We start from the raw sequence: 22,727 nt of genomic DNA on the forward strand, positions 1-22,727 counted from the left end.
TGTGTGTTTGCGTGTGTGTGTGTGTTTGTGTTTCTGTGTGTGTGTGTGTGTGTGTGTGTGCAGCTGCAGGGAGAAACGGCATACACACACGGCTGCCTCATGCATATGGAGGCCTCATCCTCTGGCCCTCACCCCAAAACACCGTGGGAGATATGCAAATAAGCAGATGCCCACCACTGCCCTCACCCTCTAACCCCCCCCACCCCAAATAGCCCTAACCAGCCTAGTGGTCTCCCTCTGTTTCTTCCGAGCACGCACGCAAAGACTCCTCGAGTTAGCCTCAGGACCCCAGTTGGACTTGCAGGCTTCTGTTGAAATGGGGTGTTTATGAATATTTAGCGATTTAACACTACACAGTTGCACACAAACAGTGCTCCTCCTGCCCACTGATTCGCGCCCCCCGAGCCAGGCTGGAGGTGAGTCAGAGTAAAGTGCTGTCCGCCAGGACCCAAGCAAGTGGGGGGGGGGGGGGGGGGGGAGGAAGTAAGAAGACATAAAGTTGAGCTGAACCTGAAGTTTCATTATCAACTAGTAAAATCAAGAGGATGTGAAAAAATGTGCTTAAAAATTGATAAGTTATTTAACAATGTAATGTGTGGCAGTATAAATGTTAAAAAGGCCCACAGCGCATAACAAAGTAACATTTTTGAGTCCAGTAATGCAGGTCATTTCCATATAAACAAGAATTTATTTTAAAAAAAAAATAACAATAACAAGAAATGCATATTGTCACATGCAAACAGTGTGTTAGGCCACAGAAAACTTTTCGGGCCAGGGAATAGATAAAAACTTCTTTTTTTTTTTTTTTTTGTCTTTTCCCTTTTAAGTAAAGTCACAAGTGCTTTGGCATTTATTTGACTACATTTAATGTTTTTTTTTCTTTTTTCTATTTATATTACACATCAGAGCAAGCTTAACGGTAACGCACAATGCAAAATGCTATAATCGGGCTAACAAATAGCATGGATGCCGCGGTGTATAGCCCTTTTAAAAAAATTATATTTGCATACAAACGATAAAGCAACACATGAAGACAGACATCGTACAATACTCACAGGTATTTATTCTTTATCCTCTGCGAAAAACAACAAATATAACTAGCTTAAGTCAGTTGTGACACTCTTCTTTGTGTGTCTATCTTACACTGCCCCCTGGTGGCGAAGGTGCACACACCAAAAGAAGCACAACGTGGGGGCTCGAACGCAATAATGGCATTTCTATTCATTTCAATGGGGAAAGATGCTTTGAGATATGAGTAATTGTGTTACGGCTAAAACTCGTAAGTCAAGGCACCACTGTTTGTGAAGGAGCATGTATATCGCTGTGTACTACTGTTTATAGATTTTTATTTTTTTATTTTCAGTTGTTTGCTGTCTGAATCTGTTCCTCACCTCTACTTCTTGCATTGAATCACACACTCACCCGTGCCTTCAGTTAGCATCCCTGACAGGGTCATAATTGGGCTCGTCACATGGGACGTGTGTGTTTATGTGTGCGTGCACCATCGTGATGCGGGACCTGTCAAAGACAAGGTCACGGGATAATTTAATCATTAAAGACCTCTCTTCTCCTCTTGCCTCCTCTCCGACTCCCTGACAGCACCAGGGATGTCACACGTTGTCATCATTTCGTGCGTGTGTGTGTGTGTGTGTGTGTGAGAGTGAGAGAGAGAGAGAGAGACTTCTTTTGTGGTTTGCCATGCTTTTGTATCGCCGTCTTGTCTCTCTTGTCCTGTGGGCTGGAGGGCGTCAAGTCTTGTCTGTACGTCGCGTGTGGTGTTTTGTGCCATACTTTTGTTGTCATGGTGACGTGACGGTTTGGCTGCATTGTTGCGTGATTTACTAGCATGCAGCCATCCAGTCGCCAAATAGTCTACTAAAACTCTTACAAGATTGCTTATTTAGTAGTTCTTAGTCTGTAAGTCCCCTTACCATCCATTCTTTTTCTGTACCGCTTTATCCTCACTGGGGTCGTGGGCAGACTGAAGCCTATCCCAGCTACCTTCGGGCGAGAGGCGGGGTTCATCCTAAACTGGTCGCCAGCCAATCCCAGGGCACATATAAACAACCAGCCATTCGCACTCACATTCACACCTACAGGCAATTTAGAGTCTTCAATTAACCTACTGTGCATGTTTTTTGTATGTGGGAGGAAACCTGAGTACCCGGAGAAAACCCACGCAGGCACTGGGAGAACATGCAAACTCCACACAAGCAAGGCCGGATTTGAACCCGGTCCTCAGAACTGTGAGGCGGATATGCTAACCAGTCGCCCACCCTGCCGCCAAGTCTTATTACAAAACACTTAATTCTGGATAAGAATTTCATTCATTTCAGTTCAGTTTATCAAGTTATAAATTTATAAATCTGTGATCAAGAGAAGCATAAACATTTGTAAAACTTATTTTTGGTATTTAGTGACGATAAAGGCAAGCTGATTTTTCTCAATATGACATTCATATGATGGTAAAAAAAAAAAAAACACACCTGTGATTAAGATGGACCTATCCCTTTACTAAATTCACCTCACGTCTTTTTTTTAATGTTCTGTGAGCCAAAAGTAAACTTCCTTATGTGAGTGCGAGCGGGCAATGTGCGTGTGTGGAGTGGGAGCTGATGCCTTGTCCTCTACTGCCCCCTACTGCAGGTCTGATGACATGGAGAGTATGGTGAAGGTAAGAGCTGAATGTCCTCATTTTTGTCCCCATGTGAAGAAAGTATGCACTCCAACTGCCCTGAAGTGATGAGTGAATTAAAGAATTTGTTAAGGACACAAAATTAATCCTCACCGAGGTGTTACAAGAAAACATAACAGCCAATGATCACTATACATACTGCCTGCTTTAACTAAAGTAACATTTAGTCAGAATATGCGACATGACAAAAACCATCTGCTCCCTTTTCTTGAATTATTCACGCCACAGCGAAACATGCAAATGATTACATGTCGGCTTGCAAACACAAAATGTATGAATGAAATAATGTTGGTGAGGTAGTTGAGCACTGCCAGACTTAATGCTCCTGTCCTATCCGGTCCTATTTTGTCCTGTTTGCTGTCCCTTTTTCATTCGATGTAACACTGGCAGTTCACATATAAATAAAATCCAAAATCTGTAAATATAGTTTTTGTTCTTTTTGCTCTATTCTTTTGTCTCCATCTCTCACCTCTCTTAAACCAGGTTCTGTCCAACTGCATTTCCAATAAGTGGTGTACAATATATCAAACTATCCTGTTATATAGCAAAACTGTTGTGGCATGATATGGCATACAGATCCACCATGGGGTGGCCAGAAAAAAAAAAGATGCAAGCGGTGCGAGTTGATTGGGGAAAAAAAATTAAAAAATGTTCAGCATTGGATTGATGGAAACAAATGTTCAGGATCGGATTAACTACAATGCAAATCAACCTGGCCTTCAGATACACTGGAGATCTAACAGCTATTTATTTCTTCTCACAGATCACCGAGCTCTTGTATAACGATGAACGCTTCAGCAAAACCGGCACTAAACCTGCAGGTAAGCTATTGTCATGTAGCAGCATTCAAGTTGTCATCGGCTTTCAGCTATAATTCAAATGACATAAAAGTAGCCTGTGTGCATGTACCTTCAGTCTCAGTGGCACTAGACTGCTGACTGGTCCATTTCTCACGATGAAGCCTGTGTATGTTTGTGTGTGAGAGTGAAAAATGTCCTTGTTCTCCATGGGTGGAAACGGAGCCTGGCTGCTGACACAGTGCTGAGTCGTAAAAGTGTGGTGAGCAGTGTGTAATGAGTGTGAAATGTCTGCGGTAACATGCGTTTGTGAGGCGTTAATGTTGGGATGTGTCAGTGTGTCGCTGAGTCCCCCAAGTAGTGCTATAACTGGTGTGTGTGCTGGTGCAAGTGATAGAGACTGTTATCCGTGTCACATCCCGTTAGACGACATCTGCGAGCCTTACTCGCGCGTGTGTGTGTGTGCATGTGTTGAAGTTTGGCACGGCTGTCACCACCAGCCGTCGCACACTCACTCTCGCCCCCGCCCCAATGCAGCCTCCATCAGCAGGACGAAAACACACAGGAACATCATAAGAATGCACAAATGGATGCACTGACTGACGTGGTGGCAAATGAAGTGTATTCCCAAGGCCTCTCTACTCCCTGTGTTTGTGTGCGTGGTTTCACTTCCAGACACGGTCTCCTACTTCCTGTACAATCTGATTGACAGCATGTCAGAGAGCGATGTGCAGGCGCAGGAAGACAAACTGCGGAATTACTTCAACCAGCTGAAGGCTCAGGTACAGACGTATTACACACAAAATACAAAACATTTTAGAATAAAATACAAAACTATTAGGGAAAATACTTCGATATTAGATAAAAACACTAAAATATTCTGACAAAAATGCAAAAATATTAGACAAAAAATATAAACACGAGTTAAAAATATGACTAGAAATATTATAATAAATGGATTAAAAACAAATATTAGAAAAAAACATTTTACAGTCTTATGAAAAATAAAAATGTTCTGAACAAAAATATGACAAAAAAAATTTCTGCAACACAGGTATTAGAAAATACTACAAAAATATTAGATAATAATAATACAAACTTATTGACTAAAAGTTAGGGACGCACCGCTACCACTTCCCCCCCCAGACAAAATACAAGCACAAGCACGTGAGTACTCACAGACACCAAGTACCAATACTTGATAATGCCATTAGGTCTTGCAATTGTGATTAAAATGAGTTTTATTTTTTTATTCTCTGTTATTAAATATTGTTCAAAACACAACTTTTCACGAACATGACACAAGTTTCACTAAAAAAATGCTTTTTAGAGTAACAACCTGTCCTTACTGACTTTGAAATATATTCAATTATTACTTTATTATTGGGGGGGAAAAAAGAAAAGAAATCCAAGGTTAAAAAATACCAAAAATACAGCAATTGTAAATTGATGGGTATCACTGCACCTGGGCTGCCTTCCACCATCTTTCAGAGCAAAGTAACATGTACATCTGATGTGAAATAGCCAAAGAAAAAACCCAAATAGTCTTCTGGGGCAAATCCTTGAGACGCAATCATTCATACACTCTGTCTCACTTGCACTTAATTTACAGCACGTCATTGGCCACAGATTACCCTCTGCAAACAAGTTTGAGTTGAGACATGTTACTACAGATGAGTTCATGTTGTTCTCTGCTTTTCATGTCCAAACTGCCTGTTAGCAATTCTGCTCAGTCTGCAGTCCCAATAGAAATCATATATTGATCCACGGCTGTAAAAATAAATAAATAATTTAAATAAAAATAATTTAAAAAACATAAAATAAAACCATCTGTAGATTTAAAACTGTGCTGTGGAGTTTCTTTGGGTCATCAAAGTACAGTCGAGTTTGAATTTAGTACTTTACGACTTTAGTTTTTTTTTTTTTTTTTTTTTTGCTTCTTTGTCATCCATCCCAAGCGCACTTAAATTCACCTTTTAATTTCCATCCACATTTATCCACTAATTCAAATGCAAGCTCCGTGACAGCCTGTAATTGTCCCTCTCTGGCTAAGATAAATTAAGGCTCTAACAAACGTAACCATTTCTTGCTTATGGCTTCGTTAATGTTCTATTCTTTGGCCATCCAACACACATGGAAAATCAACAGGTTCATAGCATACTGTGCTTTTAAGCTGATAAATTGTATTTATTTTTATTTTATAGAACATTATCATCTCTGCAAATATCTACAGAGGCATACGAAACCTGCTAGAGTCTTGCCACGTTCCAGAGCTCATCAAGGTATAAACACATAAATAACTTTGAGAAAAAACTATTGTTTTTGTTTTTATTTTTATTTGGTTATTTTTTCAAATTTAAAGCGGTTTTCAGGTGTATTAATAACACATCTATGGTATGCTTTTGTCAAACTGTGTCAACGATCTAGAATTACAGCCACTTTACACACCCTATTTTTTGTCTTGCTGATGACATTGTTTCATGCAAGGGCGCTACTGCTCACCCCGCCCCACATCTGTTTTGCCAATGGCGAATACCAATTTGGTTACCACGACGAATAGGGGCGGAACTAGGCGCAGCTGCATGTTGAGCCCAGAGTCTTAAAAAAAAAAAAAAGCAAGTGCTAACTGCACAGCACACCTGAGCCCTCACAGAGACAGCATGATTGTATTTTCCCGCATGGAGACAGTACTTCATCACCAAGTCTCTTGAATTACACGTCGTCAATTAGTTTGCTGATCCACGTGGCGCATGCACTGTACAAACACAAAAGCGCTCCCAACCCCACTGTGTCGACACATTTACGGAGCAGTCAAGTATGTGCTGCTTACCAGAAGCTAACGCTGTTAGTTGAGGCTTTTTTGTGAGTCCAACAAAATTCAGTGCAGTTCTGCTTACATTTTTGGCTTTGACATTAGTTTTTCAGACTGTGACTTACAAATGGTGGCTCTTCTCTCAGCCTAGCTTCCAAGTCATGGGCGGTTATTATGTAAATTAGTGACACTGTTGCATCATAGTGGAGCAAATTCAGAATGACAAAAGATTGACATGGTTGTGCTTTTTCACTTCTAGGTGACCTTGAAAGGTGCCTATGAATTATTATCATTATTAATGTTATTACTTGATTAAAAAGTAAATTTTCAATAATATGTCCTCCATGTGGACCAACAAGCTGTATTACCTGACTCACTATACTCTACTGATTTAACTTGTCTTTTTGTCAGGATGTGATCGTGTTGGTGGACCCAAATGAGCGAGTGTCGAACGGTCCTATGTCAACAGCGCCCCGCCTGGCAGTAAGTGTGACAACAGCATTACGCTTTTTATCAGTCTCTGAGTCGAGTTGACCTTAATATTTGTTTACCGTCAGGGTCTCGAGGGGAAGGTCTCCTTTCTGGAGGCTAAGCTGGCTGAGCTAAAAGCGGAAAACAAACCTCTGGCTTCAATGCTGAAGCAAATCATCCAGGTTCTCTCGGCTGAGGAGGTACAATGCTTTCAAATGACTTGTTGTTGAAATTTTTACATGCTTGGAGAGACAAGAGAACACCTCTGCCTCTAAGTGTGTTCATTTGACCCTCCAAGCTCAAACAGGTGGACGGAAACATTTAGAAGGGCAATATGGTACAAATGTGAACAAATATTCACAGGAGACAGATTGGCCTTGACCCTATAAAAATACAGAAATATTAGACAAAGGTTTCACAATTTTAGGAAAAATGCAAAAATATTGGAAGATGAATAATATTTCAATGAAAATATCCTAAATTACACAAATTACAAAAATATAAGACAAAATAGAAACATTTTAGATGGCAATTACAAAACTATTTTATAAATAATAAACCGTAGTAATAATTTAAAAATATTACATCCAAATATGCAAAAATATTAGATGAAAAATCCCAAAAGATTAGATGAAAAATACAAAAGCAGTAGCAATATTTCTGCAAATATCACGCAAATCTCTAAAAATACCAAAAGATTACCCAAATAAAAAAACACCGTTAGATGAAAGCTACAACAATATTGGGATTGACTACAGAAATATTGGATATAAACTATTGCAGTGACTTCCAACCTTTATGGAGCCAAGACACATATTTTACAATCCAAAAATCTCACAGCACACCAACAAATAAAAATGTCACGAGAAGTGGATACATTAATTACTGTATGTACTTCCTGCCATCTAATACAAGAGCATTTCTTTGTTCCGTCTGTTACTATGCCTCACTGGCATAAATAGATGAATAAAGATACATTATTTCTTGGGGAAAAAAAATATTGTTTTTGAGCTATTCAGTAAAATTTTATATTTTCCCACGGCACACCTGAAGAGCACTCACGACACACTAATGTGCCCGGGACACTCGTTGGGAATCACTGAACTATTGTGACGAAATTAATGCAAAATGTTAGACAAAAATATTACAGTAAAAATAATGCAAAGTATTAGATAAAAATACAAAAATGAAGACTTGGATAGAAAAATACATCAAAGGTAAGATTATTAATACTTATTTTTACTTAACTTTTTAAACATACATGATTTACTATTTTATTCATAAGTCCACCCCTCTTAATAGACTCTTCATTAAATAGTCATTAAGAATACATTTTTCATTATCACTGTTTTTTGTTGTTGTTGTTGTTGATTAGCAGGGTGAAATCACATAGTTTAGGCCATTATAGTGAGCTGTGGCGTCCATTTCAGCTTAAGTTACGAGATATGGCTCCTTGGCCCTAAAAAGCCTGCCATTAATTTTTTTGCTTTCCAAGTTACTTATGTTATACTCCGTGGTTGGCCTCTTCTCTTAAGAGCCTTTGCCTCTTTGCAGAACCTGCAGCGCGCTCTCGAACTGAAGCAGCAACACGAGGACGAGATGAGCGTCGGGGCCTACGCCGTCCTCATCAACCTGTGCTGCCGCCACAACAATGTGGAGGAGGCGCTCAACCTGAAGAGGGAAATGTGCGTGTAGCAGGACACACACTCATACACACAGATTGCTCTCCATGCGCTGTAACCTGTAGGATGCCATTAAAGTTTAACTTGACTGGTATTAGGAGAGACATTAATGCAAGGTCCGGCCTGTTCTGTTGACCGCGTCAACCACAGGAAATGCTCCCGTTTCCTTCAGCCGTCACCTGCTCCCCACATCCGACTACAATAAAATGAGTTGCATTACCGTAAGTGGAATACATTAATCCACAATGTCTCTCTCTCGCTCTCCTTCTCCAGGAGTCGCCAGGATTCATCAGTGGGGCTGGATGCCAGTAAATATATTGCACTTGTCAAGGTGCTCGCTAAGAATGGCCGGGTAGAAGGTAAGCTTTTCATTATAGATTCCCCTCCCCTCTCCTCCCAGTCATTGAGGTACTCGCCAGTTCCACATTTATACATTATTACTGCACTGGCACGCCATCTCTTCTAACTTTTTAAGCTCTTTTGTCATCAGACCAAGAAATCGATTGATTTAGAGTTATAAAGATGGCAAAAAAGGCACAAGCTCAAAACTGGTTAGAGCAAGAACCCTGTGATTTATATTTGTATCTGACACAAGATATTATTTTTAAAAATTCCTTGTCATAACTCGACTGGGTATTGTTATCAATCAGGGTTAAGGGAAGTACCATTCGTCATGTCAAAGGTAGAACCCAATTTGTTTTGTATGATATCAAACAATAAATAGCGTGGCCAGCTGAGGTCCAAGGTAAAATAAATTTTTTGTATTTTTATGTATCTTTGTTTGTAACCAGTCCATGTCTCTCCCTCAAAGCATATTAGCCGACCATTTTCACAATGCTACGATGGATTTCCTTCAGGCCGTGGAAGAGCCAATTACCATCAGTGTTGCCGCTTTGCCCCCCCAACCCCCCCCCCCCCCACACACACACACACAGTGACAGCCAAATGTTTCCCTTGTCTGTCCTCTCCCCTGTCCTCCCTCTTAGCGCTGCCTGTCAACATCTCTGGATACACACACACATGCATATGTGCACGCACCCCTGCATCAGCGAGAAATGAGAGGGGGAAATTACAGGACTCTGTGTATTTTTCTGGAATTATTGAAATCCGCCTTGATGCTCATGGCAGATCATGTTCACCAAAGTGCCCGAGCGGTACACACACACATTTGCATGTGAATTCAACCAAAATGCATTTGTTGAGCACGACAGTTGGAATGTGCGTCTGTGTGTGCCGGTTTGTGCATAGGCAGCGCTAAATCGTTCGCCATTAGCCAGAGTGCGCGCATTGGGCGAGGCGCTTGTCACCCACATTAGCACACTTGGCTAACCTTGATGTTAGCCCATTCCCCCGCCCAGGCGCTGGTGGTCTGCCCGGCTCGCAGCACACACCGGGCCCAAGATGTAGATCATGTCAGCTGGAATTGTTTTTTTTTATCACGGCACGTCTTTTAATGTTTTTTGTTGTCTTTTTCTTTATGTTCCACACGCCTGTTAACTTCTTCACTTTTTATTTTCTTCTTTGTCTAATCACTTAATTTACGTCTGCTGCTCAATCGCCATCTCTTCTCGGCCCATTAATCTGCCACATGTCTTAACATCTGTCTTCACGTCTGTTATAATGCTCCTTGTTTGCCTTTTACTCTGAAACTGTCACTTGATCTGCCATATTTTCCATTGTGGATCCTGTGTTCCCATATTAATTATTTTTTAAACACAATTTGTAATTGGATTTCTGAATATGTAATAAATAATAAATATAAATGCATCGAATGATGAATATGAGACAAATTTTATTACCTCGTGCTTGCATCTGGAGCTGATGAACTTTATATGAGCAAAGGTATTGGAACAGATAAACAGCAGATTAAAGTGAATAAGACTGAACAAAAAATATTTAGCTTGCCATAACTGTATCAAGGCTGTGGCCAAATGGCATGTTCAAACGTTTTAATCCAAATCAGTCTAGACTAGCACTGCAATAAATTATTATTTCAATAGTCGACAAGTCACCGATTATTTTTGTGAATAGTCGACTAATCGGATCATTTTGCTGGCTATGTCCAAATTTGTTTCATTCCATGTTTTCAAGTGTTGTAAATGACTTGCTCTCTTTGACAATGCAATGTTAATGGCTCATACATGCCAGTTTCGTTTACTGCAATAAGCAAGTAGGCTCACAGCCGTTGACGCTGATATTAGCAGCTAACTAGCCAAATAGCTCACCGAAATAGTGTATTCGTCAGAAACTGAATCAGCCACAGTTTGCTTTCTTTTAAATGCTTGTGTATCACTGCCATGTTGCCATGAAAGACAAGTTCTGTCTCAAAGGGTTTGCATCGCATTCCTCTTCAGTACTTGAAATGCTTAATTAAATTAATTATTAATTGTTGACAATTTTGATAGTCAACATAGCCATGACTAGTCGACTAATCTACTCGAGACTGAAACCATATAGAGTTTGCACTTTACAGACTGAAGGGAATGAGCCCCCCCAAAATAAACAACGGAAAGAGACTGGTGAAAGTCTGTAAAAGTATCACTAAATAATGCAAAGTTTGGTGATGTCAGTGGGTCACGGGCTAGATGCACGCAAATGATTTGTAGTTCGTATTGTATGTTTTAGTCTGGCTAAGTCAATCACTGAACTTAAACCTATAGAGCATGTAGTTTACTGGCTATCGGGGAGACTGAAGGGAGTAACTCCTCCAACACAATAACTCAAAGAGGCTGTGATAAAAGCCTGGAAAAGTATCACATAATAGGATACACCCCCTCACTGTAACTTCCCAGTCTTGCACTTCTTCCTTCTGTCTTTTTTTTTTTTTTTTTAAATACACCTCTTCATCGCCAGTTGTCTCTTTGACCTGCCCTTGGCCTCCTCTGCAACTGTCTTTCTTTTCTGTAACGTGCTGTGAGTTGGTGCTCCTTGTATGTTTTCACCTGCAGTCAAGTCATGGAACATTAAATGAACCACTGGGCTGTGCGATATTTGTTTGCCTGGCTTGTCCTCCTCCCTGTCTCCTGGGACTTGGTTGTGTGTGTGTGTGTCTGTGTGTTAGAGGCCTGGCTCACTTTGCTGGCCCCGCTGCTTGGCTGAGCTGATGGATATGCATACTGGCTAAACGGGCGGGTAAAAGCAGTGATGTATTCCGGGAGGTGCAAGGTGGTGTGAATGGTGGATGGACCGCTCCATTTGGGCAAATCAACTCCGAACCATTGGCCTCAGTGATTAGTGGGTGTGTCACAGGGTGATGGAGAGTTTGTATAAGAGAACAAAGACTTTGGGGGCGTGAGATGACTGAGTGGGTTTATCAACCAACAATACACACTTGGAAATAAAAGGTGAAATCCAAGGGTACATCAGTACTTCCAAGGGAATGCGTTGACTCAATCGATAGTAAAAATATCCTCAATTTGGTGCAGCTCTTGTATTAGATGTTAATAAATGTGGTTGATGAGTTGTGAAACATGGAATTTAGGGAGTTAATTTTTTAATTCCATTGCGAATACAGACAGAACAGTGGACGACGGGGCTGGGCATGTGCCATTGCTGCGGAAACCTGCCCGGTCCAAACTACATGCTCACCCATGTCCGGGTGTGGTGGCGGGGGCTCCGCCAGTCCCTCCTTGCTTGGCATTCTGGGAATAACGGGGGCTAGGTTCCCCAAAATGATCTGCGAATAGGTGAATCCCCAAATGCCGAACCACAAATATGCGGGGGTTCACTGTTTTTCTAGTTAAAAAGACATCATCAATATTGTCTTTTAAAGTTTAACTACAACTGCGCACATGATTCACATGCATTCTGTACACGTCCACGTCCTGCCCCTCGGTCATGGTGTATAGATTAGTATCTGTGTTGGAAAGCAGCTGTATCGCTATCAACCCATTAGCAGCTGTCTAAAGAGATCGTAAATGCATCTTAATTACTTTACCCTCGTAATACACACACACACAAATATGTGCACACTCCCCTGTTCACCGCTCAGCCCCCTCTTGTGTTTGCCAGATGGGCGCGTGGTGAGGTAAATAACCTTCCATTTCCATGGAAAATGGTTGGGCCCCTCGTCCCGTTTACCGAGGTCTCATCGAGGCCATGGCTGGCCCTCGTCGCTGCATACCTATAATTTAGCCCACCCCACACCCCTTCTCCGCATGGCCAAGGCAAAAAAGCTGGCCTTCGTTGTAGGGGTCTAGTAATTGTAGTCTCGTTTAGAAAACCGCACGTAGCAATTAGAGCAGAGTTGGCATTATCCAGGGTTGCATTTGCATCCCCCACTGGGTGCAAATGCTGTTTTTATATGGGTTTGTTTTGCCGACTTTGAATTAGCTAAAAGGGCCTTTTATTAAAGTATTTGCACACCTGACTTTTTTTCTACTCTCCTTGGTCTCTGTCTTTGAATGTAAACTTGTTTTTTCTTTTATGTTGATTAATAACTTTCTCTCTGCCTCCTCTTCAGAGGCTGTGGACATCCTGAAAGAGATGAAAGAGAAGGACGTGGCGCTGAATGACAGCCACGTCACCATGCTCTTCCACACACTTAACGCCGCAGTATCCAAAGGCGCCCCTGCGGTTCAGCGCCTCCAGGACACAATCTTCACTCTTGGGCTGGCCAAGCCCAGTGCCAATCTCTGTGCGCCCCTGGTCAGCGCCTATTTTGACAGGTACTCCCCCTTTGTTTGTAACCATGTGTCAGCGTATTGTCATACCACATCCATTTGGCAGGTGTGGATGCGTGTAAATATGTATCTGGGCATGTCGCTCATCCCTCCCTGTGATCATAGCCGAGGTTACATTCTGGTTCAGTGAATCAGACAGAGAGAGGATGTGGAAATTGCTCATTTGTGTGCTTTTTTTGTATTCCCGAGTGCGTGTGGCTTTTTTTGTTTTGGATTCAGCAGCTGCCTCCTCTCTCATGAGCCCCCACCCCTCTCGCCCACCCATTACTATATTCCCAAGGTGTGTGTATCTATAGTCTGTGTGGTTCTCTGTAAATGCGAAATGCAGATCAGTGTTATCAAACACTGGCCGCGGGGTTACTTGTATCAGCCCGCCTCCTCAGCGCCTGTGTGCCATTCACCTCCTGTGTGTTTGTGTGCTCTATTTATCAGAGTAGCTTTTAAGTAGGATCAACTCATTAGCATGTTAATTATGTACAGAGCACTAATTGCCAGATTTACCCCAGCCACACCGTTAGGGGACTCGCAAACACAGAGGCCGTACACATACTTTCATATTGTGTTTACCTCAAAAGTAGTACTTTGCAGGTGCTCCCCCGCCGCTACTTATTTTTGTAGTAATTCTGGCCAAACGGTTGTGAGGTTCACTCGTTAATCACTGCCTCAGCGAGATTAGCGGGCTAATTTACTCCTGGGTCAGCAGTAAGCCAGAACATAAACACACACAAACGCGTAGCATCCAAATGTCACCCAGTGCACCAATTAAACTCAAGTTGAGTTTCCTCCAAATGGTGTTACAGTAGTTATTTGTGTTTTACAGAAGGTCCTCGGTATACGCCGGAGTTCCGTTCCTTCAGCCATTGGTACCCCCTGGACTAACATTTATTATTGTAAATTGGGAGAGCAGCTTGCATCATGTTGCATCCAATATGTTTACATCTCATAGTTGCCATGCTATTATTTATTGAAATAATGAAAGAGCGCGAAAGAAGACCCTTTGTCTTCATCCTCAGACCAAAATAACACCTTTCCTCCTAATGCGTGGCTCTTTTATTACAAGATTAGAACATCCATCCATCCATTTTCAACACCGCTTATCCTGGTTAGGGTCGTGGGGCGCTGGAGCCTATCCCAGCTGACTTCGGGCGAAAGGCAGACTACACCCTGAACTGGTCGCCAGTCAGTAGCAGGGCACATATAGACACGGACAACCATTCGCACTCACATTCATACCGTCACTGAGTGGGAACTGAACCCACGCTGCCTGCACCAAAGTCAGGCGAGTATACCACTACACCATCAGTGACTAAGATTAGAACAATATTGTATTAGTTAACTGATCAATGGACTGCAGTATACCTTTATGTACCATATTTCATGATGTTGGTTTCCATCTGCAGTACAGATCAGGTATTTTGGTGAACATCACTTTGACTACTATTACTTCTGATTTTGTAGCAGGATGCGGGTGGTCTAGAGTTAAGCTTGTCCTTAAAAATGGGAGGGCTGGTTAAGTTCTATTCCGGGACACTGTTTTAAAAGTTATTTGAAACGGAATAATTCATTTACATACTATGTAGGCTACTTGGAATTCCTGAGACATATTTTCACCAAGCGGTTCAGGTTCATTTCACCAGGTTATGAATAGGAATGGTCATTCATGATCTGGTTTCAGTTTCCAGTGTGTGATTTTTATTATTATTTTTTTTATTTTTTTTTTATTTTTTATTTTTATTTTTTTAGGCCCAATGGCTATCTGGGCACCATACAGATCAAATGTTTTGGTAAACTTCGCAACCTTTCCACTTAATAGAAGGATGCGAGTTTTACCATTGGGTCTTTTTCATTCCTGTACAACTTTCCATTCAAAGGTTATTTCTCACGGGATAATTCTTACACTCACGGTGGACGACTGGTTAGAGCCTCTGCTTCACCGTTCTGAGGACCAGGGTTCAATCCCCGGCCCCGCCTGTGTGGAGTTTGCATGTTCTCCCCGTGCCTGCATGGGTTTTCTCCGGGCACTCCGGTTTCAGGGTGTACCCCCCCTTCTGCCCGATGATAGCTGGGATATGCTCCAGCACTCCCGCGACCCTTGTGAGGATAAGCAGCTCAGAAAATGGATGGCTGGATGGATGGAATTCTTACACTCCACCCCACAAAAAAATTGACGTACACATTTATAATGAATGTGGCTGGTACCAATAGGGTCACCCTGAAAATGTTGGGAATTCATCCCTGTAAAGCAATGGAAACGCAAACAGATTTTCTAACTATACTGCTTGGTGGAAGTTTGTTTGTACCCTTTGACAGTATTGTGTCAATAGCCAGTCAACAGTCAAGCCAATAAAAAGGGGTTAAACTTTTTCATGAAGCGCTTTACTTTTACTGTAAGAAATGGCGCACTTTTTGTTGTAAAATGGTTGGTAATGCATACCACGTTCAACATCTCGTCGCTGTCCGATTCAGTGCCAAACATTTGAATTTAGTCTACTTGCCCTCTTCATCTGTTTTCGTTCTGTCACTCAGTGGACAAACCGATTGTTAGGAGAAGGCGGAGGGAGCACGCCAATATATGAGGACAAAGCAGGCTTCAGTCTCGCCCGCGCCAGTCTCATCTGCTGCGTCGCCGCTTAATGACTTAATGAACACTTCTGCGGGAGATTAGCCCTTGACAGCCCATCATATGTGCCGCCCTGTGAGCCTTCCCGCCCGTTCACTCCGTATTGTTTGCGCTAACTTGCTACCACTCTGTCTGGCAGCCCTGGCTGCCACTTGTTCTGAAAGTGATTAGCGACAGAAAATGGCAATGAGCAGGAAGATGGCAGGACATGAATAATAATTCTGAAAAACGGAGTTGGAAATGGTCTTGAGATCGAGAGAGAGAGAGAGAGAGAGAGAGAGATAGAAAGCGAAGCAACTCAGAGAAACACCCTCACTTTTTTCTGATAGCTGAGACTGCCTGTCAGACTTTTATTTTTTATTTTTTAAATACTACAAGTACACCACAGATATTTGGTGTGGCAAATGTATTATTGTTATGTTGGGAAGCGAAGAAGCTTCTCTCCAACAACTAAAGTGGTACCTTGACCACAATTGGGTAGACATTGGAATATTTGTTCCAGAGTCCAAAGAGTCATAAAAACTTTATTTACTTGTACAGGCAATGGTTTTAAGTAAGTGTGCAATGATTAATCAACAACTAATTGATTATCAAATCAATTAAATAATTTTTGGTAATCGATTCATCATTTAGAGCTATTGTTTAACTTCAAATTGTCCAAATCCTTGAAATTTCAGCCTGTGAGCATTAAATATTCTCTGATTTCTGTAGTCCTCCATGAAAGCAGACTGATTAACTTTGTGTTTCTTCCAAATAAGACATTTGCAAACATCTTCTTTTACTTTGGAAAACAATGATCAACATTTTTCCAGCTTTTCTGATGTTACGGACCAAACCAATTACTGAATCATAATACATTTATGTTTGTGCATTTTCTGCACTGTTAACTTGAAATAATATCCTGTTTTTAATAAAGGGATAGAAATAAATGAATAAAAATGGTTTCATCAATTAATTGAAAATATAATCGACAGATTAATCGATTATTAGAATAATCGCTAGTTTACAAGAGGTCCTTGGTTTATGGCAGTGGCGACGTAACCCAAATTTGTATATTATGATTATTATTATTTTTGTCCTCTGCTAATGCAGAATAAAGTCATAAAGTAAATATTTGTTTAATGTCAGAAGTTTAGTTGGTGTTAATCAGGAGTACTTTAAATGGTAGCATGGGTGTGCTGTCCCATTTTACATGAGTTTAAATGTGAAAGGTTAATCGTAAACAGCCACATCCCCAGTTGTAAGAGTGTATGCACTCGTGCAACCATATCAGCTCAGTTGTTTGTTTTTGCTTCCCCTCACGAAAAGATATTTTTTTTGTTGCACGGGTTATGGGGCGCATTAATGGTGGGAAAAGTTTAGACATTTTTTATATTGGTCACATTTTTTTTATATCACAAATACCTTGCATTTGAACCAGGGTGTGTAGACTTTACAAACTACTTTGTTGAGTTTGCCACGAAACAATGTAGCATGGGCTATGGTAAAACCCATTTTGGGGAGGTACCAATGGTGTATTTTTTTTTGTTTTGTTTTGTTCTTTTGTTCTATTTCATGGCTGACAAAGTTGGCATCATTGCCACTGTGTCAGGCTTCCTATTAGCATAAGTAAATGCCTTTCTTACGCAAACATAACAGCAGGCTAGTGGTGTCATGATCAGCAGCTCATTTGTGTTCTCCAGACACCCCTCGTCCTCCCCCGTACGAGGACAGTGGCTTGATAACAGTCCTGCCCGTCTTCGTCACACAAAAGAGGGCAGCAGAGGAAGAATGAGGCACAATTAGCTTCCTTGTCTAATCCTTCAGGTTTCCACCAGCAACCCTTTGGTTATATATTTCGTTTCAGTGCTTAATTGGCTGGAAAGTGGCTGACATGCAAAGTTGGGGACATTAACAGGTTGCGCTGTAGTAAATGGCAATGCAAAGTGACATTTAAATTGTACCGAGAGGAAATTATCCATTATTTGACATCCTTAGCTCTCCTTTTTTTTTGGGGGGGGGGGGGGGGGGGGGGTGTTGATCGTCGGTCTGAGGGGGTATAATTGCAATGCCTGGCCAAGTGATGGGCCCGTTTTAGATGTCTCATATAGAAGTGATGTATGATAGTAGGTCGAACTTGGAGAGAATGTATGAAAGTAAGGGAGTGTATACCAAAAATGTCTACACTGTATTGTTCAATCACCCTTGAGTTGCATTTCTAAATATAGTTGTCCCTCTTCATCTCACTCACCAGAAGTTGACTAAGCAACACTAATCGTTGCATCTCCTGCATCACAGAAGTTGAATTCAAGGCCATACCTGTTTGCTTGCTGGTCTTTATTGGGTTAATTTATGAACACACACACACACACACACAGCAAAAACACGAACACACACGGACAAAAAAAAATAAAAAAAAATCAACCTTCATCACTGTAACATTTAACTGTTCTCCTCTTTCACCATTGAAGCCCTCTCTGCTTTGACCTCTGTGTGATTGACATGGTAATTACCCAATCAACAGATTGACAGCAGCGCTGTCACAACACCGCCGATTGAAGTGAAGTGGTCTCTTGTGCGCCCCGTTCCCTCCCTCAACTTGTCTTCAGCTTTGCGGTCTCTGCGTTCCTTTATTAATCCATCAGGCGCACTTGTCCTCCCTCCATGGAATCGCATGCCAGGCCATGAGTTTAGTAAGGAAATGATGGAATGAGATTAACAAATAACCAGAGAACCAATTTTGAAACAGTAGCCAAACCTTTAGGGAAAAACACGCATGCACAAAACTGGTTGAACATGATTCATGTCTAATGTCAAAAGAGGTTTCAGCTCAGTGAGGATGTAAAGTATGGGTGGGCAAACCTTTGGGCTATGTTTGATTTTTAAAATGGAAAGATGGGCTGGGTCATTCGAAGATAAGGGGAAAAAATATTGTGGATGTGGATTTTAGTAATTATAATTAAGGTAATTGTAATTGTTTAAAATAAAATGTATAGAAAATGTTGAATGTATGCAATTTTTTTGTTCTATTAATATTTTATTATATACATTATAGAATAAATCAATGAAATTAGTGACTTGAGGCTACATTCAAAGTAGCGGTTTTAAAACTGCAAACTCATCTCCACTTTTAAGTTCATCCTGAAATGTAACCTGATTGTTTTCTTCATAACGTTTTGTGATTAGTGTATATTTTGGGTTTTGTATATACAGGTGTTTACTTGTAACAATTTAGCATGTTGCATTTAAAAAAAATAATTTAAAAAAAACATTTTTTTTTAAAATTCAAACAAATCTAAGGTTGTGAGGCCAAGAACAGACGATTTAGTGGAAGCAGGAGTGATCAGGAGGACAAGCAAACAAGAGGTGAGGAAAAGTTGCTGACAAGGACAAAAGAAGCGAGCGATGCGTTGCGAGAAGTTTCAGATAACCATGGAGGCTAAAGATCGGCCCTTTTGTCTGCTGTCAAGCATCAAGCGCCAATGAAAGCCTGTCCAGAGAGACATTAGCCCACTGCGCACCAGCAAGGGGGAAAGAGTGCATGATTGTGTGAGAATGATGTTTTGGGGCCAAAAGGCCTCATCACCTGTAGTTGGGCTGTCATGCATTAAATGGCTTGTATTGTTGCAGCAGGTCATTGTACTTTAATGCGAGGGCACGAGGTTAACGCTCTGGATTTTCTCCCCATACAAGCCTAACTGATTGCACATCTAATTCGCTCACTCTCGTTCTCGTTTCCTTTTGTGTGTGTTTTTTTGGATGGCGTGCCGGCAGTAATGACCTCCCCGGAGCTCTGGACGCAGCACTGGAGTGTCAGAAGCGCTATGGCCACCTGCCACGCATCCATGACATCATCGTCAGCCTGGTGGAGAAGGGAGACACGGAGCTCCTGCAGAAAGGTCACACAGCAACATTTTATAAGCCTTTTACCATAGTTTATGTCACTAAAGTGCTAAAAGAAGTTTAATAAAAAACTATTCTGTTGTTAACGGTAAACCATAAAACGTGTAGCAAATTATTATTTGCTTCAATCGTTGAACCATTCACATTCTGGGGGCTCAGTGTAGTTCTTTTTTTATTCAAATGCATCCATCCCGCCCTAAAACAAAGTAAAAGTCAAATAGCTATGATTAACAGAGACAGTCATATTTCATAACATAAATAGACGCCCCAACAATTGCGGTTCCCTTAGAAAATGTTTTTTCCCCCTGTCCTTTGCATATAGAAAAAGCAAATGACATGATTCAAAACAAGTTTTGCTTTTGGGATATTTTTTCCCCCTTCTGGGATTTGCTTTATTTCTCCTGAAACCAAACAAGCTTTGAAACGGTACTTCCACAGAAATAACAGACATACATGTTTTTTTTTTTACAGATAATGTGAACAAAAACTACTTCCGCTTGTAAAAATTTCACTTTTGTCAAAACATATGTAAACACCATCCTTAAAGTGCTGGTAAACAGACCCAAATTTTTTTTTTGTATGTTTAACACACCACAGAGAAGGGTGTTGTTAACAAGTCTGCCATTTTTGAATGAATAAATGAAATCTGGCTTCAAAAGTGTGAAGAAATGACACATTGTCTCAGCTTTCAGACACTGGGTGTGTCGCTGAATGCTCTGGAAACCCTGGCCTGTGAAACTTTGCGCCGTCAGTCAGAAAAGTGCCTTCTCTCCCGACTCGTTCCGAGCGATGCACATGCTCTCAAGGGCCTCAGAGAGGCAATCTGTGGCTGGCAGGCAGCCTCTGAGACCTGGCACGGCTGCCGGTCATTACACCGGGATCTCAGAGACAATTTGCCCCTCCTTTTGGCTCCGTTGAAATTGAGCGGGTCGTTGGTGGAATTGTGGCCGCCCGTGGCGTACTCTGCAGCGGCCACAGCAGCACGATGCGCACCGGTCACCCTGGATGATTTTATTCAGCTCCTCCTTCCCCCCTGCGACATCGTGGGCAGCCAGCAAGCACATTGAGGCTGACGGCCTTAACACCGGGGTGGCGATCGGCGGCCCCCGCTGGTGGCTATGATCTGCTAGTGCTGGTGGGGAGGTGTGGGCGGCGGAAGAGTCAGTTTCGCCAGTCTCGCTACATGCTGTGCGTGGGTGCACAAGGCATAGACAGTGTAGCGGCAATTAAACGAAACACATCGGGTTGTAGGTATAGCTTGATGACCAATTGCACGCTGTTGTGGTAGAAAAATAGCCCAAGTTATTAAGATAAGGAAGTGGCAATTACGCCGAATCGCCACAACTAAAATGAGGGCACATAGTGGGGGCGGGCCGACTCCTGCTGTTCCCTCGTGACATCAACGTGGCCCTGTTTTAGCCCCACCCAAAAAATCCCCCAAATCTTCAAACATATTTAATGTATTTAGCAACAAATCCAACTGAATGATTCAGTTGTTTGTCTCATAGTAACAACGCATGTCCTCCACCTCTCATGCTTTTTCATACAGGTGATGCAAGGCGACCTCAGCAAAATATTTGGCAATGTTCAGGGAGATTGAATCCATCATAACATTCACTGGGCTCCTTTCTTGTCATCTGGAAAACAAATGTGAAAATAATTCCCCTCATGTTATCTATTTCCTAGCGGGAATTAATTTTTTGAAAAATAGTCTAAAGGGCTCACTAAATTTGTAACACTGACCGTGCTTTTGTGAAGTAGCTCTGCTCGCTTCGCAACCGTGTTGTTAGTATAAGCGGTGCACATCAGCCAGGACACGCTTTTAACTGTGCAAGCTGCCAGTAAAAAAAAAAAGAAAAAAGAAGAATCTTCCTGACCCATAAATTCAAATTAATTATCCATCCATCCATCCATTTTCTGAGCCACTTCTCCCCACTAGGGTCACGGGCATGCTGGAGCCTATCCCAGCTGTCATCGGGCAGGAGGCGGGGTACACCCTGAACTGGTTGCCAGCCAATCGCAGGGCACATACAAACAAACAACCATTCGCACTCACAGTCACACCTACGGGCAATTTAGAGTCTCCAATTTATGAATGTTTTTTTGGGTTGTGGGAGGAAACCGGAGTGCCCGGAGAAAACCCACGCAGGCACGGGGAGAACATGCAAACTCCACACAGGCGGGGCCGGGGATTGAACCCGGGTCCTCAGAACTGTGAGGCCGCTCAAATTAATTAATACAATAAATTAGTCGTACAGTCCTAGTGAGTGGTGAGAAATTGAGAAATTCCAAAGAAAAACATAAATTGATGACTATATTGAGTTCAGAATTTGAGCATTTCCCCGAAGAAACCCTAAAATAAAACTTAAGTGACTAAAATATTATATAAAATGTGATATAAAATAATAAGTATTGTTCGAACAATGCTGTAGAAACACCTGAATATTATAGTAGTTTAAAAATGTTTGCTTTGGGAATGAAAGGTTCACTTTAGGTCTCGATTAGGTTATTTTGTTTTTTTCCCTACTTTTATTTATCATCTTGTCTGGTTGCCTATGAAAAGGTCAACGTCAGTGTGCCAGAGGGGCAAGTGGTTCTGGAGTGCATCTCTTCATTCGCCCCCTACAGCCCTCACCCAAAAGCCCTCTTTTTTGTTCTTGTGTCTGCCCTAACCACATCCACCTTCATGTGACCTCACCAAGGGGAGAGTACCTAAACCAGACAGCTGCGTTGTGTAGTTAAAAACATAAATACAATGAAAAACAGCCGTGTTGCCTCGAGAGGGCGGGGGGGGGGGCATAATTTGGCTCTTCAAAGGTTCTTGACTCGTGGCCTTTTTTTATGGAGTTGGTGGTTCAGCCAAGCGCTGCAACCCCTGAACTGTTTTGGCCTTTTGTCTGATTTTTTTTTTTTTTTTTTTTTTTCTCACCCAAGTTGTTCCTTTTCAATGCTTACTTGAACAGTCCAAAAATATCAAATTATGCTGTGGAGTTTTATTTTCTATCTCTGCTGAATATGCCGTCAGCTGCAGGACAGAGATAGCGTGTAAAAAGCCGGGCACATAGCTCCGTAGGCCTTTTTGCAGG

The 22,727-nt window shown here is 41.7% G+C and overlaps 1 protein-coding gene across 1 annotated transcript in view; it reads left to right on the forward strand.

The window, feature by feature from the left end:
- Positions 1 to 22,727, forward strand: part of lrpprc (leucine-rich pentatricopeptide repeat containing) — a 72,567-nt gene that overhangs the window by 19,758 nt on the left and 30,082 nt on the right. The window contains exons 15-24 of the mRNA XM_061790002.1: positions 2,647 to 2,674; positions 3,459 to 3,516; positions 4,168 to 4,274; positions 5,697 to 5,774; positions 6,716 to 6,787; positions 6,862 to 6,975; positions 8,330 to 8,460; positions 8,731 to 8,816; positions 12,920 to 13,124; positions 19,513 to 19,637. Coding sequence (XP_061645986.1) covers positions 2,647 to 2,674; positions 3,459 to 3,516; positions 4,168 to 4,274; positions 5,697 to 5,774; positions 6,716 to 6,787; positions 6,862 to 6,975; positions 8,330 to 8,460; positions 8,731 to 8,816; positions 12,920 to 13,124; positions 19,513 to 19,637 — 1,004 coding nt within the window. The remainder of the gene's footprint in view (positions 1 to 2,646; positions 2,675 to 3,458; positions 3,517 to 4,167; positions 4,275 to 5,696; positions 5,775 to 6,715; positions 6,788 to 6,861; positions 6,976 to 8,329; positions 8,461 to 8,730; positions 8,817 to 12,919; positions 13,125 to 19,512; positions 19,638 to 22,727) is intronic.

The sequence above is a fragment of the Phyllopteryx taeniolatus genome, chromosome 11 (genome assembly GCF_024500385.1).
Source record: "Phyllopteryx taeniolatus isolate TA_2022b chromosome 11, UOR_Ptae_1.2, whole genome shotgun sequence".
NCBI lineage: Eukaryota > Metazoa > Chordata > Actinopteri > Syngnathiformes > Syngnathidae > Phyllopteryx > Phyllopteryx taeniolatus.